At 45.0% G+C, this 12,506-nt stretch overlaps 1 protein-coding gene and 1 long non-coding RNA gene across 7 annotated transcripts in view; one reads left to right on the forward strand and one right to left on the reverse strand.

Annotated features, from left to right (window-relative positions):
• LOC135304340 (integrator complex subunit 6-like) overlaps nt 1-3,772 on the reverse strand; it is a 39,599-nt gene extending 35,827 nt beyond the window's left edge. For 3 of the 6 annotated variants that reach the window (XR_010365752.1, XR_010365751.1, XM_064426634.1), the window contains exons 1-2: nt 3,494-3,763; nt 3,333-3,410 (exon numbers count right to left, since the gene is read on the reverse strand). Coding sequence is in view for 4 of the 6 variants with exons in the window: in XM_064426634.1 (XP_064282704.1) it covers nt 3,333-3,410; nt 3,494-3,760 (345 nt within the window). In the remaining 2 variants the exon portion in view is untranslated. Of the gene's footprint in view, nt 1-3,332; nt 3,411-3,493 lie in introns of all 6 variants that reach the window. The other 3 variants (XM_064426638.1, XM_064426637.1, XM_064426636.1) reach the window with 2 other exon arrangements.
• An 83-nt stretch (nt 3,773-3,855) lies between these two features.
• On the forward strand, nt 3,856-10,477 carry LOC135304341 (uncharacterized). Its single transcript, XR_010365753.1, has 2 exons — nt 3,856-4,724; nt 6,018-10,477. It is a non-coding gene; the product is annotated as an uncharacterized LOC135304341 (long non-coding RNA).
• The last annotated feature ends 2,029 nt before the right edge of the window (nt 10,478-12,506 follow it).

Below are 12,506 nucleotides of genomic sequence, written 5' to 3' on the forward strand. Positions count from 1 at the left end.
GGTTGCACCATAATTGCTGTCACAAATCACCACCTATACATTATATAAGAAATAGGAGCCAAACAGCTGACGAGGTTCCAGAGGCATCTGCTGCCAGAGTGGGGCTGAGATTCCTGCCATCCCCATCTTCCTGTCCCCACCTTCCCAGGACAGCATCCTCATCCTCCTTAGACACTTGTCATCACAGCTCTTTGCAGAGCCCCACTGCAAACTGAGAGACTAAATAATGTCATGTTTAAAAAAGAGCTATAAGCAGCCAAACAGAATCAACAGGTCCTGTAAATAATTTCAAACCATTTATACTAAAGACAGTTTTAAAAATAGCACCTTACTTTCACAGATTTTGGCAAATCATTTGTGCAATAGCATGATTCTTCCATTAGCACAATACAATACATATGCATAATACTTTCTTGACATATCCTTGTCTATCAAAAGTGAACTGGTGCTGATGGTTTTAAATACTTTAATGCCACAGAAAATCAAACTGTGAAACAAAACAACCCAAGGCACATATCTCAGCTACCCCTGCTCCAAAGCTCAAGCTGCTGTAATTTCTCTGCCTTCTAGGTGGTCTCAACTCCACCACCATATTATTTCCCTCAAGTGTTTCACTGGTAAACTATCTGAGAGACTATGTAATTTAATTAGTATAAATCATCAAGAAAACAAGAGGATAGAGCAGCCACTGCTGCACATACTTGGAAAGCAAGCCTGCAAAATGCATTCACTTGCCAGGTTTGTTTTTTCCTTCTCTAAATCAAGAGAAATAAAGTATTTAACTGCAACAGCATTAGCAAAGAAACCAGATTTTATATCTTTTACAAGCATGTTCTGTAAGACATAGAGAATCTGGCCTGGACCAGGAAGCTTTCCTGGCACAACTCTGGTTGTTAAAAAACAGAACTGAGGGAACATCATAAATACCAGAGCAGGTCTTGAGAACAAGTCTCCAAACTTGAGGGAGTCATCACTGCTGTGAGGCTTTCTCTGCCCAAGGAACAGACATGATGACAGCCCAGTAACACTCATTATTCCATGAAGTCTTTACACAATAGCTGAGCTGCACTTGTGATCATAATTACTATAATCAGATATTTATTCAATCTGCAGCCTGCTCCTAGAAAAGTTACTAATTTTTGAAAAAATATTTTAAGATTTGCTTAAGGTTCAATTTAGAAATCAGTGTGCTAAAGGCAGAAATATAAATTTCTAAGAAGAAATGTTAGCAAGTTACAAGAACCACAATACTTTTCCTTTCCCTTGGCTATTTAATGTATATTAAATATGACTGAATGCTATGATGGGTATCACAGCCCCATTTATTTCAATTACTATTTACTGAAACTGTCAACAGTCAGATGCTCATTAGCACATCAGAATGTACACAGATGCTTACTAAACACAAGGATCTTCCTCAGCAAATCTGAGTACAGACGTGGTAATAACCTGTAGCATTACCACAGATCCTCCAGCTGCAAAGCCATTTTTTTATTAAATCACCAGTATGCTTGCTGTCACTGCAAAGAGCAAGTTCATTTCTCAAACATAAGATACACTTGTGAAATATTTGACAGAAAACTAGAAGAAAAATCTAGGACACAAGAAATGCAGTTAACACTGGCATAACAAACACTTAGGGTTTGCATCCAGCCACAAACACAGATGGGGCAAATGGTGTGTGCATTGTGTCTACAGAACACCTCTCCTGGGCAGATGTAGGTTTTTTGACAGTAACTTGCTGTGAGTCAAGGATGGTTTCAATTCACAGAAATTACTTCCACACCTTCTTCTGAGAAAATGAAAAGTGCAACACCAAACAATAAATACTTACTTCACTCTGTGACTTGTCACTTCAGAAAGCTGTGTAAATTTATTACTGATGAAAGGAGCCAAGAGTCATAGCTCATGATAATTACATTTCCTCATTATCAAAGATGTGAATAAGTGAATAAGCTCACAGCACCAGTGAGCCCACTTACTTCTTAAACATCTCACAAAGTTCTAGAGATGGGAGAATATGGGAATTCTGGGAGATCTAGAGAATATTTTCCCTTCTCCAAGATGACCAATAATGTATTTGTACATGGACTTCTCTGGCCTTCATAGCAAGGGTCAACAGTTATCATAAGCAGTGCATTACTCTGAACAAATAGTCCTAATCCAGGACTATTCAGGAGGATTCCAAAACTCCCACAGCAATGCTTTCTGTAACACACTTTACCTAAGTGTTTCCAGCAAGCTGCAGCCTACAGGATAAGGGATGCAGCACCATGATTTTTTTATTTTACTTCTGCCAAAACCTCATGGTGCAGTTAATGTGATGAAAACAGCATGGCTGTACTTGCCTCAAACTCAAGGAATGAGAAAACAGGGACAAGAGGAGCCAGCCAGGCAGACTTGTTTACTCTCAAGGAGGCTTAGGGCAAACCTCATCACTCTCTACAACTCCTTTACAGGAGGCTGCAGTAAGATAGGTGCTGGTCTCTTCTCATATGCCTGCAGTGAGGACCAGAGAAAATGGCCTTAAACTGGGACAGAGGAAATTCAGATCAAATATTAGAAAGAAAATTTTCAGGATTTGGGAGGTCAGGCTGTTCAGGGAGGTGGCAGAGTCTCTGTCCCTAGCAGTGTTTATGAGGTTGGCACTGGATTATGTGATTCAGTGGTTTAGGAATTACAGTAGCAGCACTGGGTTGATGGCTGGACTTGGTGATCTTAAACGCGTCTTCCAACCTTGATGATTCGACGGCTCCACATCCAGCTCACCACAGCCCTGCACGGAGTGGCGGCTGCGAGCACCTTCCACGGAACCGGTGCAGGCTGCCGCGCTCAGCAGGATGAACGGGCCGGGAGGAGCGGGACTGGGGGGACACACAACGCCAGCACTGAGGCTTCTCGAGCCGCAGAGGCGCAAACAGCCGCGGCTGCCGTCCCACAGCCGCGCCCGGGCCGGGCCTCCTGGCTGGCCTTGCCCCGCGGCCGTGAGGGGCAGCTCGCCCTGCCCTGCCCTGCCCGCCCCGCCCTGCCCGCGTGTCCCGGGGGGCTCCGGGTGCGCGGGCCCGAGCGCCGCGATGGCCCCGCCGGAGCCGCCGCCCCGCGCGGGGCGGAGCGCGGCCGCCCCTCGTTGCGCCGGGGCGGTGAATCACGGCCCGCCCGTCTCCTCCCCCCCCCTCCTCCATCTCAGCAGCGCCCTCAGCCTCTCTCCTCCATACAAAAGCAAAATGTCCGCCATCTTCACAGGCTGCTGCTGCCGCCGCCGGGCCGGACGGGGCCGCGCCGCGCTAAGGGCGGCCCCGCCGCGGGGCCGAGGCGGCCGGGGGGGTCATTACCTTAATGCAGTAGGGCGGCTCGTCGAACGTAACCAGCATGTACCTGTCGCCGCGGCTGGCCGGGTCCCGGGCCCGCAGCTGCGGAGAGAGCGGAGAGAAGCGGCGTGAGCGGGGCGAAGGGGGCGAGGGGGGCGGCGGCTCCCCCGGCGCCGCGCACTCACCTTCATGAAGATCTCCACGGCGCCCTTGGCGATGTCCAGGTAGCTGGTGCCCAGGTACGCCCGCTGGTTCATGGAGGCGGACGTGTCTATGAGGAAGAGGAGGATCGGCATGGTCCAGGCAGAGCCCCGGCCGGCGGGCTCCCTGCGGAGGAGGCGCGGCGCTCGCCCGCGGCTCGCTCGGCTCTGGCGGCGCTGCCCGAGCTCGCCCGGACTCAACTTCTCTTCCCTGAGCCTCCACCAGCACCATGTGACCAGCGCGCACGCCATTGGCTGGCAATTATACCGACATTTGCATATTCATGGCGGCGCGCGCGCGCGCGCGGGGGGGGGAGGGAAGGGAGTCGGCGGGGGGGGGGGGGGGAGCGGGGTGACGGCGGGCGCGCGCGCGCCGCACCTGTCACACACACACAGCGCCCGCCCCGCCCCTCTGCGGGGTCCCCCGCCCCGCGCTCCAGGGGCCGCCCCGCCCGGCCCCTCACGGGCTGGCCCCTCACGGCCGGTCCCGATCCTAGTCCTGCCGCCTGCCCCCGGTACCTCCCGGTACCCGCGGCTGAGTCACCGCGCCGCCGCCTTGTGCCTCCCGCCACCGCCTCACCTCGGCCCGAGTATGTAGGAGCTGTGTGCTGGTGCCGGGGAGCCGAGCGAAGCGTCTCAGCAGCTCACCCGGTGGCATTATGGCACCCGTTCCTGGTCTCCAGAGGTTTCACTAAAGCACTGAATCCCCAGGTCCCCACATGCGATCCTTTCCCGGGTCGGGTAACAGCCATCTCCCTCAGGCAGTGCCTGGATCTGGCCATCGCACGCTGACAGGGCGCCTCAGTGTACCTGGGTCAAGGCAGGATGGCAACAAACTAACTGTGGCAAAACTGAAAATACATAAACCCTACAATATTTCCTACCACTCAAAAATAATTTTAAAAGTATTATCTGAAAGGAGGAATCACAGACAATTGGCCTGGAAAGTCTCTCTGAGATAACCGCTGGCCCAGCAGCACTTGGCCAGCCAGACCCTGGCACCGAGTGCCGCGTTCAGTTTTCCTTTAAACACCTCCAGGGACGGTGACTCCACCACCTCCCCAGGCTGCCTGTTCTAATCACCCTTTCTGTGAAGAAATTCCTCCTAATGTCCAACCTAAACCTCCCCATACAGCTCAAGACTCTGTCCTCTTGTTCTGCCACTAATTGCCAGGGAAAAGAGCCCAACTTGCACCTGGCTACAACCTCCTTTCAGGTAATTTTGGAGAGAAATTAAATCCTCCTTGAGACTTCTCTTCAAGGTTTCCTGCTCCAAAGGGCCTGGCAGCCACCACTAACAGCAACCAGATAAGGGGAAGGAGCCTGAGGAAGTATTTAGCACTATGTCCACTCTTGAATGCTTGTTTTCTTCTAGGAGTAAATCCAAAACACACAAAAGAAGCACTGCCAACATGAATCTTACTTTAAAATAATAAAGAAACTGATAATATTTTCCAGTGCTTTTAAATTTAAAGGCTTGTTCCACATATTTTTTTGCCATTCATTTTAACAGCAGCAGAATCACTTTCGGTTCTCACTCCATTTTTGTGAAGCACTTGGACAATACTGTTGTTGCACAACATCACAGGTGAATTCTAATTCCCAGTTACAAAGCATTACAAAATACAAATGTTGGTAAAGATACCATTGCCCATTTGAATCAGAATAATCAAGAGATGCAAACTCATTTGATTCAGGCATGTACTCATCCCTTTTGTCCCCAGAAAAAGCCCAACACCTGCACACAGGACTTGCCAGGTCTCCATATTGCCTTTAGAAAGACATTTGTCTTTTAAAAAAACTCTACAGATATTTTTCAAATAACATTATCTCATTAATTAATTCTATTGAACCAAAAGTAGGTAAATTAAATAGTTGAAAAACAATACTGTCAAACTCAAAGACTCCATTCCATTATCCAGGCCCTCCATAAGCTGTGCATGTGTATCTGCAATTAAGGTTTCTGATTTTTAACAATCATAGCAGAAAGGCCAGGAGGGATAAACAGATAAATATTTTTACGCAAGTCATTAGTGCACATGAATGGAGCCAGACTGAAACAAATGGGATTTGAATCTCTATAGATAAGATAAAAATGCAGATACTGTATTTTTCTACTGCATGTTAGCCTGGAAAGATAACTCCTGGACAGGAATGGATTTGCAAAGGCCTGAATGGAAACTGAAGGATTGGTAAAAGTTGCCACCTAACACTGCCAGGTCCTGGCACTGGGACTCGATGAGGCCACCTTTGCATTGCTCTCGTGTCACCCAGATGAGGTCAGAGACTCCTTCTGCCTCCAGCTGACCTCAGCCAATTCCAGCTGGCAACCCAGCGCCCAGTGTCCTGCAGCCTCCTGTCTGGCTGTATGAAATGCTAAACAATTACAAGTTCATGTCCTCACCTTTTTTTTTATATTCCAGATCACCAGGTACCTAAAAGCTACTTCTTTCCTATACAAACGTAGTATTTAAAGGTCAGAATGAAACTCTTGTTTTCCATTTCACAGGCTGACCTTTCCAAGGGCAGCAGCAGGCAAGGTTCACATACTCTCCCTCTTTCTCTCTCGAGGATCTTGTTTTTTGGATCCTGCTCCAGCTGGACACCACAAGAGCTAAAGTCTACCAGTCTTCTAGGTACAATGCAAGACTTTTATTTAGTTTAATGACACTTTTTATTCCTGAGATTACAGACACCATGGTTGCTAACATGCATGGATACAGCTAGAATGGCTTTTACTCCTCCTCCATACAGTTTGTTTTTGCAGTGCTGACTACCTTGCAGCTCTGGCAGTGGACATTCATCATCTCCATAAAGTTTAAACTTTTCTCAGTTTTTAATTGAAATCTGCTACATTTCTTCAGCTGCAATAGTTAAAGAAACTGTCTTTATGGGGAAATTAATCACAACAGGTACAGCAGGTTAAGCTCTCCTATAATTAAATATTTTGAAATAATTTCTATGTAGATATTCTATCCCATAGTAAAACGGAACAGAATTCTGGATTGCTAATTCTAGTCAATTTTTGAACCAAACAGATCAGTGGTATTTTTCCCTGTTGTGCTGACAAAGTATTATTTCTCTCTTTCTTGTTCTAACACAGCTTAACATCTAAGCTGTTGCCTCTAACAGGATTTTAGCACTAACAGTTCGTTTCTTAACACTTTTATATTGCTTCATCTTACTTTTTTCTCACCTAGCTGCTTTTGGCCCTGAACAAGTAACACACCTGTGAGACAGAAGCCCTGCTGCTTTAGACAGTGAAGGTGCTCAGCTTTGGCACCAATTAGCCACCTGAATTTGGGGCACACTGGACACATTAGTCAGAAATTATCTCCTTAAAATCTGGATCAACAGCTAAACCCTTCAAACCTCCCTCTGCTGCTGTGGCTCCCTATCTTGGTCGTGTAATACAGCTGCCCTGATGACTTTCCTGCTTAATTTAAAACACTTCCAGCCAGAGCAGAAATGGTCACTGCTAAATCACTACAAAAATACAGATTAATCCATGCTGTGTGCTGGGAGGTGTGATCCCTATCACACAAAAAAAGAGGCCGTCCCCAGAGCTAAGGGACTTACTTGGCACCACAGAAGGTGCATTTTTCAGTCCCACAGTGAGAATTCAGAAGGGTTTAGATCTTAGGCAACCATAGATCTGTGCTGTCCCTTTCAGAAAGGTGAAATCCCCTGTTAACTTAAAGAATTTGTGTGCAGCTGGACCCGGGTGTGGAAGGTAAGAAATTGTTCTAAATAACAGCTCCTTCACAGTTATATTCAAGATGGCAGAAGCTGAGCAAATTCAGGTCCTGTGATATTGTGTGCTGTATCAGGGCAAAATATTCTCCCCTGTCAGCAGTTAGCTGCTCTTAAGCCAGACACTGGAAAAGGCCAGGCTGCTTCTGCCAGTGTGTCACACAGCCCCTTCTGGAAAAACAAAACAGAAAAAAACCCCAAACCAACAAACACAAACAAAACCCCCAAACCAGTATTTTCCAGGATATTACTCAGCAGGACCTTTTTTCTTTTCTGTAACTACACTGCAAACTTCCACAAAATTGTAACTCATCCTTGAAGATTTCTGCCCCTTTCACTTGCTCCATCTCCTTTCTGCAATGATTCCATTCTAGAATTTGGGAGCCTGATTCAAAATTTGCCTTTTCACTGCTTCTCAGGAATATGGGTTTGCAGATGGGAGGACAGTAATGGAAGCTGAGGAGCAAACCCTGGCTACTGTGAGCCATCAGAGTTTGTCTAAGTCTCCGGCAGAGATGTGCACCTGAATTTCTTTTCACAGGCTTCAGCAAATTCAGGAATTCCATTTTCAGCTAAAATATAAAGAACAGACTATGGATACATGCCCTGACTGCAGCACGTTTTCTGCTGATTTATTGACTGTGCATAAATACTGCACTATAACTGTCATATTTAACTACAAAAAGAGAGAGCTGTGTGCTCAAGAAGATAATTCAGGGCAACTCTGAGGTTTTTCATCTGTCTTCTACGTACTTCAGAAAAAGCAGCCACTTAGCAAAGGGGCAGAGTCCAGCCATCCTGATTTTCTCCCCTTCTCCCTCAGACATGTTAACCCTTTGCTGTTCACAAGGTTTGCTCTTCCTGCAAAGTTTTTATGCAAGCACAGCTAATACTGCCCAGAGTCCAAAGGTGAAAGCCAGATCCACAGCCTGCATAACAGCAGACAGTTTAATTTCCATTTTGCTTTAAAGACCAGTGAGAAGGGGATGAGGAAGCGATTGGTTGCCTAAGATGGGGGATCGTTTTGCAATACTGGTAGATAAGCAAAATTCTGACAAAATGTCTCCGAGGAGACATAAAATGAACCCACGAAGCAGCACTTTGAACAGCAAAGCGAGCCAGAACAGATTTCCAGATAGGCAAGGCTTTCCATATGAGAACAGGTTTCAAAGTCCAAGAGTCTCTCCAAAGAAGAAACAACATTCAGAATAAAAGTTTGAAAAATATTCTGGCTGCTGAAAAAGAAACTGAAACCTTCTCATGTTTAGCAAACTGGAGAATTGTGTTACTCTAAACCTCAGAAGAAAAAAAAAATTAAAATTGTGCACATACCTATACAGGGAGATACAAAACCGAAAGTGTGTGCTTCAGCCTAGTGCATGTTTGTAATCCAACAGCAAATAACATCAGATTAATGACCCCAGCCCCAAGCCCCCATATGTCCTGCCAAGCTCTCCCCTAGGAAAGATTTATCTCTTGCTGATAAACAATGGGAGACAACAGAGCTTGTTCTTGGGGGGTAAGAGAAAGGGAGAGGGATTTGTGGCCGAGACAGGAGCCTTGCATCAGGCAGTCACAGCCACGGGAAGCAGGGGCTCACGGGCAGGGGATGCTCCGACTGTAGGTGCAGTGGAATTGACAGCCAGCCAAGAACTGCGTGAAATTCCCCGTTACTTCCTTTTACTGGTCTTATGCTAAGTGTTGCTAAGCTGTACCTGGGAATCAGGCCAAATCAGCTTGGGATCTTTGGATGAAAGGCATTTAAAAAGAAAGGGGGGGGAAAAAAAGAAACAGTATTAGCAATGTGGAAAGCAACAATTTGAATTAAATTAATGCACCAGTGGCAGGATTTGGATTTTATTACTTTCTACAATGTGAAATATAAAGACAGACTAAAAAATTGCCACTTCTGAGGAAAACTATATCCTTCTGCCTGGGTTCCTGTGAGGAAGAGTCATAAAAGCAGCATACCAGAACTGAAACCTGAAAATACATATGTTTAAATAGACTAGAGCCAACAGGGACTGGTTAGGAGAGTCGCTTTCCCAGGCTATGCTGCAGATTTGTGCCACCAAGAGAGAGGCTCACACTGTTTCATCTATTACCTATCAGCATTTATTTTGTAGCAAAGAATACTCATGGGCTGGGGACCTGCTCTGAACTGACAGGATTTATCATAAAGCAAAAGCCACATTTGGCTGTTTCATTTCTGGACACAGTTATGATTTTTTACTATAGACATGGCTTGCCTGCAACAGAAATTCTCCCTTGCAGAGTTCAAAGTATCTCCCACAGAGAAAGTTTAGCTAACCTGCCTGCACTCCACGTGCTGCTTGTGCCTGATCCGAAGCAGACCAGACCCTGCTGGAAGCCTCAGCCCTCTGATTTCAGCTCAGCAAGTCACCTTTCACCCCTCACCATCATTTCACTGCACTGGGAGCACCAGCTGTCCCTCACTGGCGTGGCATCTTGTGTCTTAATAAAATTGGGGACAGTCTCCAAAATATTAATGGGACACCACTCCATTAACTCTGTGCTGAGGGCACCTAAAATAACTTATTGGTCCCAAACAGTAAATATGATTATTTAGGGATGAATATTAACATTTCCAACATATCCTTAACAGATCATCATCATCTTACAGAAAGCAAACACTTCCATGACATGAATATGTTTATCATTATTTAGTTGTTTAATTATCATTGCATTTTACTATAAGCAATTTTCACAAAATATTTTTCCCCTCAAAGGAATCCCATATTTAATCCTAATGACTGTTTATTAAAGAGAGTTACAAAAGCAGACAGAATGATCTACTTGGAACACAAGGTGCCACGTGAGCACTCACTGGTTCTGTTACAGACCTTCACCAGCATTTTCCATGGGTACCCAACTTTCCTACCTTGTTTCCCCAGTTGCACAAGTGCTAATTTTGTTGTTGCCACTATTAAAAAAAAAAAAGCTTAAAATTGTATCAGCCCTGCCCTGTAGTTCTCACCAGCTAATTTCAGCCATGATCCAATCAGTGAGTGTAACAAACAAGACAAAGAGGTGGGACAGGATGGAAAGGCCCAAGCAGCAGTGGGGACTTAGCAGGAAACTCAGCAAAAATCAAGTGCATGAGAAAATGAAACCAAGATCTTTTCATTCTTCAATATTTTTTTAAAATTTTTTTTTTAGATAGACAATGATGAAGAAGAAGAAGTGAAAGCTCCTCTCCTAAGATATCTGGTATCTTGTTTGTAAGAAACAAGTTTCCAGGAAGACCTTAGGCAGGGACACAACCTCATCTTTTGAGAGCAGCTCTCTGTGTAGGGACATGGAAAGGGGAGATGGCAGGAGGGGAGTGCAGGGCAGCAACACTGCCAGCAGCACACAGCAGATGGGAAATCCAAAGAACTGAGACACAGCAGGAAGGAAGAAGTAGGTGTACAGAGTCTTGAAGAGTCAGCTCGAATGCGACAAGGTAGGAAAAAAGGGCACAAGGTGGAAGAGCTTTGTGACTTTGCCAGACTGAAAGGACAGCAAGGTGCTCCCTGCAGATGGCTGTGCTCAGATCTGGAGACATTTGCATTTGTCTCTCTCAGATGGAGTATTTGTGCCAGATAGGAACACAGAAACTTCAAATAAAAATGTGTTCTCTTTTACTCCTCTGTCCCTTCAGGTTTAGACATAATAGAAGATACTGTGCTTATTCTGGACTAAGTAGAATAAAAAGCCCCACTCTCTCTGGAGATGCTGTGTCCTGTTAGTGCTGCTGACCTTGCTCAGTACAGACTGAATTACTGAACTTCCTGAACTCTCAGGTCCCAGTTTTGTCACTTCCTTGCACTCACTCAATTTTTGTATATTAAGTTGGAAGGTTTGTTGGCAACAAAGGAGAACTTCAAACCCAGATGCTTCTGTTTATTTGCTGCATTCTCTTACCTAGTTTTGTATATGAACACAATCTCATACTGGAGGGGATTACAAAAACAACATTTTCTCTTCCTTTCAGAAGCTTTTGGTAATTTCCAAGAGCCAAAAGCTAATTATTTTGGCACAAAGAAGGACCAAAGAAACCTTTAACCATGGCATTCCTGTACAAGGTTTCCTTGACACTTTTGTCTGAATGGAGGAAAAAAGAGAGGCGTAATAAAAAGCTCACATTTATCTTTTTTTGAGATACAGAAGTTTCACTGCAAGGAGAAATGAAATAGACAAAGGCTCTTCAGGCTGGAAAAAAAAGATGACTGCAGAGGGAAATTATGGCAGTCTGTAAAACCGAGAAGGTAAATGCAGAGTAATTGTTCACTCAGTACAAAAGCTGAGGGGGTATCCAACAAAGGCATTTAGCAGCAGGTTTAAAACAGACACACCCAAAAGGAAATACTCTTTCCTACCATCCATAATTGCATTGTGGCAGTCAGTGCCTCAGGAGGTTGTGGAGACTGAAAATGGATTTTAAAAGGCATTAAAGAAATTCATGTGGGACAGTGTGATCAACAGCAAATAAACACTGTAGCTTTGGTGAAACTTTTGTGCTTTCAAACCCTTCCTCAGAGCTGGGAGGAGGCACCAAGTCATGATGATTCGGTGTGTGGCCTTTTCCTCCCTCTCTGAGTGCTGTTCCTGGAAACAGCGTGGCAGTTCCTGTTGTTCGTGAGCCCGGGTGTTGCACATCACCAAGGACCAGAAACGTTCTCTGCATTCTCCTGCCCGGCTCTATCTTCAGCAGACTCCTTCAGGAAATGCTTCTGACAGAGATTTGCAATCCAACCCCCCATTTTCCCTAGAGCAACCACACTTATAATTGTGCAGAGAGAGAATATTGCATTAAGTCAGGTTAAACCAAGGAAAATTTCAATCCTATGTTTGGGTATTTAATTGTAGCATTTATCTCATATTTAAAGGGTAGAAAATGTAGCTCCCCTCATTATTCATCAAAATGCTTATCAGTCCCCAGTAATAATTCAGTACCTTTTACAAAAAAAAAGAAAGACAACCAAACAACTGACCTCCATAGCCAAGTGAAAGTAATGATTTACCTCAGCCAGCAAGAAAAACCAACCAACCAAACAGAAAAACCAGAAACTCCACCCTGAAGTCACTCGGTTTAATTTTTAAAAAAATAGTATCTGCAATAAATGACGTTATATTCAACATCCATATAGAGGACAAAATTTTCCAATTATGATTTTGCTCACCCTTCTATTAAAAAAAGGCTGTAATAATACCAATTCTCATCCAAACATTTTCAAACTTC

This window comes from Passer domesticus, chromosome 7 (assembly GCF_036417665.1).
Source record: "Passer domesticus isolate bPasDom1 chromosome 7, bPasDom1.hap1, whole genome shotgun sequence".
NCBI lineage: Eukaryota > Metazoa > Chordata > Aves > Passeriformes > Passeridae > Passer > Passer domesticus.